This window comes from Tachysurus vachellii, chromosome 10, assembly GCF_030014155.1.
Source record: "Tachysurus vachellii isolate PV-2020 chromosome 10, HZAU_Pvac_v1, whole genome shotgun sequence".
In the NCBI taxonomy this organism is placed as follows: Eukaryota; Metazoa; Chordata; class Actinopteri; order Siluriformes; family Bagridae; genus Tachysurus; species Tachysurus vachellii.
The window spans coordinates 6,604,682-6,610,681 of NC_083469.1; the positions used below are offsets into that span (position 1 = coordinate 6,604,682).

At 36.5% G+C, this 6,000-nt stretch overlaps 1 protein-coding gene across 1 annotated transcript in view; it reads right to left on the reverse strand.

Annotated features, from left to right (window-relative positions):
- Positions 1-5,786, reverse strand: part of cnksr1 (connector enhancer of kinase suppressor of Ras 1) — a 45,422-nt gene extending 39,636 nt beyond the window's left edge. The window contains exon 1 of the mRNA XM_060879040.1: positions 5,665-5,786. Coding sequence (XP_060735023.1) covers positions 5,665-5,716 — 52 coding nt within the window. The 5' untranslated portion in view covers positions 5,717-5,786. The remainder of the gene's footprint in view (positions 1-5,664) is intronic.
- Between the last annotated feature and the right edge of the window lie 214 nt (positions 5,787-6,000).

A 6,000-nucleotide genomic window follows, 5' to 3' on the forward strand; every position in this document is an offset into this window, starting at 1 on the left:
CTAAGAATGATCACAGAGAGCTCCTAAATTAGCATAAATATTTCAAACTAGGAATCTTATATTAAAAGTGATTCAGGACCAATCACAGGGCGACTCTGAGCAAGGAAAACACAACAACTTTTATCTTAGAGAAGAGGCGGGGCTTAACCCTGTTACTAGGTATGACGTTCTTATGAAGACTGTGATTTATTGTCTAATACATAAAATAATAAATAGGAGTGCTTTTAAAATCTGGTCTATTATAAACCTTCACTTTGTCTCTGTTAAGATATTTGATTCTATATCGTGTAGGGATTACGTTCGTGACCAATCATATTAGAGCTGCGCTAACATCTGTATGTTATAAATATAACAAATGTAAATGTAAACATCTCCGACACAGCCAGATGTCATAGAGCAAAATTATATCATTTCTGCCACTCTGTCATTTCAGCTCTGTTTCGGAGATGTTAGTGTATCATCTAAATGTCATCATGGCAGAATATTATGTAATATATATATATATATATATATACATACACATATATTATATATATATACATACATACACATATATTATATATATGTGTATGTATATATATATATATATATATATATATATATATATATATATATATATATATATATATATATATATATAAAAAGCACAACCATGACCCTACAGCATGAGTGAATACACAGACCGACGGTCGATACGCACTATAGCTGTATTTATATTCTCACATTTAATTCTGCATCTAATCGTACACGACTGACTCCCAGTAGAAACCTACGGAGGTGATGGGAACGGAACGTTCTGTGATTGCTCGAATTGTATTTTTTTTTAAACGGCGGTTTAACAGAATTATGCATGTGTTTCATTCTAGTATTTATATATATATATATATATATATATATATATATATATATATATATATATATATATATAGAGAGAGAGAGAGAGAGAGAGAGAGAGAGAGAGAGAGAGAGAGAGAATGTCATTCCTGCATTAGTCTGAGATGTTATCTCTAATATGATTGGTCACAAAAATAATCCCTACACAATCTAATCTGTAGCATCTTTTTAACTCACTGTCATTAATAAATATTGTACACAACACATTACATCTCCCTCTTCACCTTTCGGCCATTTTCTCCTCTGATAAAGAAACTCAAACCTCTTAAAAGTCCTCCTCACAACTCCTAACACTTTTTGACCTCATGAGCTCTTTAAGGGTTAAGATGCTTTATGACTAACTACTTTGATCTTTACTCGAATATTTCCTTTCATTTTAAAGGGAAACTTTGTTCGAGTATCAGAGACATTAGAGAAGAGATAAAGCAACACTAATATAATATAAATACTGCACACAAGCAGAGAAAAACCTGTGACTGAACCTGAGTGTTATTACCTGACAAAAATATCATCACAATAACCAGAGAAGAACAATCAGTAATAATAATTAATAAGTAATAATAATAATAAGTAATAATCAGTCAAGAACCAAGGCAGCAGTCTAGAAGTTCTATAAGGAATCATAATACCACTTTAAAATAAAAAAAAGAAAAAAAAGAAAAACTGGCAACATTTGATGATTAGAGGTTTCACACAGCTTTGTCTTTATCTTTATGTAAGAAGAAACAACAATCATTTATCATTCAGATTGTGTGTCACTGGCATTTAGTTAACCATGCTGTGTCTCAGTAAGCTCCTCATTCAGTATTCAAGCAACTCAGAGTCAGACACTTTCAGAGCTTCTGTCTGTCTGTCTGTCTGTCTGTCTGTCTGTCTGTCCATCTGCATGTCTCACTGTGCATCTGTCTGTCTCTCTGTCTGTCTGTCTGTCTGTTTTTCTGCATGTCTGTCTGTGCATCTGTCTGTCGCTCTCTCTCTCTTTCTCTCTGTTTCTATTTCTGTCAGTCTCTCTTTTTCTGTGTGTTTCTGTCTGTCCCACTCTCTTTCTCTCTGTCTGTTCTCCCTCTCTGTCTGTCTGTCTGTCTGTCCGTCTGCATGTCTCACTGTGCATCTGTCTGTCTCTCTGTTTTTCTGCATGTCTGTCTCTCTCTCTCTGTGTCTGTATGTCTTTCTGCATGTCTGTCTGTGCATCTGTCTGTCTGTCTGTCTGTCTGTCTCTCTCTCTCTCTCTCTCTCTCTCTCTCTCTCTCTCTATTTATGTCAGTCTATCTCTTTTTCTGTGTCTGTCTGTGTGTTTATGTCTGTCCCACTCTCTTTCTCTCTGTCTGTTCTCCCTCTCTGTCTGTCTGTCAGTCTATCTGTCTCTTTCTCTCTGTCTGTGTGTGTGTGTGTCTCTGTCTGAAAATCCTCCTTGTCCCCTGTACCCTTCACTCCCTAAAAAAACCCCACAATGCACTGCCAAATCCAGGGAGTATAAATGCTCACTATGTTCCTTACTGGAAATGACAGAGACTCCCGGTTTGTTGGTGTAAAAGCTCTAAAATGATTACAGTCAGAGAAACCTTCTACACGCTTCTATACACGCTTTGCAAATTCTATACACGCTTTGTTTGAGTCTAATAAGCGTTAAGTGTTTAAGGTTTTTTCTTTTTACACCACTAGCTAGCCAACAGTCCTGCTCGGAGCATCATGACCAACGTGTGTGAGCAAGCTAACAACTTTCATGACAAATAAAACTTAAATATTTGATATGTTTGTGTTTTTACAGTCAGTGATGAAGAAATTAGAAGTCCTCAGTGTCCCAAAGTGTAGTGTAGTGTAGTGTAGTGTAGTGTAGTGTAGTGTAGTGTGTAGTGTAGTGAGTTCATTCACCATTCACTATCTAGGGAGCTGACTGAGACACACCCAGTATCTTCGGAGTCATTGTTATTAAAAACTTGCTTTTAAAATGTCTTTTCTATGATAAAACTCCCAAATGGAAAACTCTAAATGTACAGCACAAGCGAGCAGATCAGACTCTTCCTCTGTTTGCTTCATTGACGGTGATACGATCGTATTATTGTATAGTAGATGGATTTTTTTTTTTTTTACAGAAAAGCACAACCATGACCCTACAGCATGAGTGAATACACAGACCGACGGTCGATACGCACTATAGCTGTATTTATATTCTCACATTTAATTCTGCATCTAATCGTACACGACTGACTCCCAGTAGAAACCTACGGAGGTGATGGGAACGGAACGTTCTGTGATTCATCATTCTGTGATTGCTCGAATTGTATTTTTTTTTAAACGGCGGTTTAACAGAATTATGCATGTGTTTCATTCTAGTATTTATTCCCACAATACAACAGGAAACACTGCTTTGTTTATGTTGTAGTCCAATGGAATTCAATGTTCAATGTGATTGATGCGGCTAAAAATGCTTGATGACGCTAAAGCATTTTTTATTTTTTTTTAAATCGTAATTGAATTGGTGAAACTGCAAGCACAGGATTCTTCTTGTAAACTCCTACCAGTGAAGACACACATGAAAAATTCCTCTGGATATCAAAATTTTAGCTTGAATTTGTGTTGATTTTTTACAAATCGCACAATCCTGGATTATATGGACTGATTATATGGTCCATGTGACACTGCACCACAGTGTGCATGCTCACATAACAAGATGTTAGAGTATAAACAGAGCTGGTGAGTGTTTATAGAAGTCCTGAGAATGCAAGGGATTCTTGCAGAAAAGCAAAACAATTGATAACGATATCGCAACAACATCACATCGTCACATAACTCGGCTCTATTACGCACCTTTGACACGATGAATCCTTAATAAACAAATTGTTAGCGTTGACTAATTGTTGTGGTATAAGAGGACACTAAAGAGTCAACTTTATGAGGAAGGTGACAGTAACTCGGTTTATTCCATACATATGTACATTTCTGTATTTCATTTTTCCACCACAATCTTTTAATAAACCTATTTCTCTTTATTGTATTTCTCACAACAATCTTTCACTACTCACTGGAGTTATAACTGTATCTATAAGGACAATAATCTGCATTATAACATAACAGCGTGTTTATTTTATTGTCCGTGGATAATAATAAAATGATTGTAATTGTTATGCATTTTATTTGCTCGATACTCAGGTGGTGATTGTTATACTTTAATAAAGCAGGATTTGTTCAGAATTCGTAATAAATCTCAGTATTTTTTCCTCCACACTGTAGCGTCAAAAACAAGACTATACACTATTTTTGATAGTGATCTATGACAAGATCATTAAATCTTTTACAGTATAACAAATGATTCAATTACGATTCAGACAGATGCAAGTCAATATTTCGTAACAACACTAAATCCGCAATGATAAAATACAAAATATGATTGAATTTATTCTGAAATCTCTGGTACTGTTCATTTGCAAATCCATTTAAAAATCTGAATTATTTCAATAATATTCTACGAATGTTGCCTCGATTCACGTAAACGCTCACCTTTTTAATCAATGCTTCGATCCAAATCGTCTGACACTAACATTCGCTCAGTGGCCATTTTAATAGGAACACTGACATTTTATCTTGAACATCACTCTATAATAATCACTGACTTTATCTCATATGTACAGTATCTCTCAGCTCATTTCAGCTTTTGTCATAGCTGTTTCTTCCAGATCCTGCTCACTTGTAAATGATTTTGAGTCTGTTTGTCTAAATAAACACACTACCTCTTAGTGTTTACACAAATTCAGTCAGTGTTTACACGCACAGTCAAATTAACTTGGGCAGGTCAGCTAGGATGCAAACTTTTGAGCTTTTGAACGAAGATAACGGCAGACTTAGACTTGGTGTCTAAAATAATGTTGTTTTAAGGCAGGTTTCAAACAAAAGTGAGTAATATGACTATTATTATTAGTAGAAGTAGTAGTTTCACTTTAAATATGGACGTTTAGGGACACTATACACGTTAACGAGGCACACAGAAATAAATGAAGTAGAATACATCAAGAGGGATGTAAAGCTTCCAGCTTCCTATTAAATATAACTGCTTACGCTGACTCAGCTGCCATAATGTTTAAGCTGTAGAGTGAAAGGCATAAACATGGAATAAACATGGATTTCAGTATTATAGTATGTTCGTGGCACCATTAGAGTAAAAAAAAAAAAAACAGGGTTAAGATTAGACTATAGCATTGAAAGTGTACATTTAGACGTCTAGTCACATTCTTGGAGGTATAAGGCACCGAAGGAAGTCTTGGACTAGTTGATACTCGCAGTGACTGTAGAGCCTGCGGCCAACTCCCAACACTGTGTGTGTGTGTGTGTGTGTGTGTGTGTGTGTGTGTGTGTGTGTGTGTTGTAAAAGAGAATGGAAGTTATATAAAGGTATGAGGTATTTTCTTACTAGTTTTTACACTGTGTGTGTGAATGTGTCTGTGTGTGTGTGTGTGAGTAAGTGTGTGTGTTTAGTAAAAGAGAAAGTAAATGATATAAAGGTACTAGGTATTTTGTTACTAGTTTTTTACGCTGTGTGTGTGTTTGTGTGTGTGTGTGTGTGTGTGTGTGTGTGTGTGTGTGTGTGTGTGTTCTATAAAACACAAGCCCAATAAAACAAGATCACACACCCGATCACTTCCTCATTCCTGCTCTACACCATCCCTGGGGATTGAGTTCGGTTCTCTTTAATCTTCCCCTCCGTGTCACTCACATCTCAGCTCTAAACCCTGACACACAGAGTCACCTGCCTTTAGTGAATAAAGCACAAGTTACCTGTGAGCCAGGCGGTGACTCTGTCGGTGCTCCAGGACATTATAGGCTCCATGAGGAGCGTTGATCCCCGTCCTGATCTCGGAGGGCAGAGCTGGACTTCTCCCGTGTTGCCAACGTCGAGAAAAAAACACTTAGTTCCTAATAAAATCCACGCCTACAGGCAGGTGAGCCACGCCCACTTTGCAGGTAAGCGGTCCTGAACAGCCAATAGCGTGCTTCGTGAACTGTGACGTCAAACTCTAACCTAATCTCTTCTATTTAAAAGAAACGTTTATGAAACTGTACTTAAAACGTAGCAAAAAATACATGTTTACACGAATTTCCTTTTAAAATAAA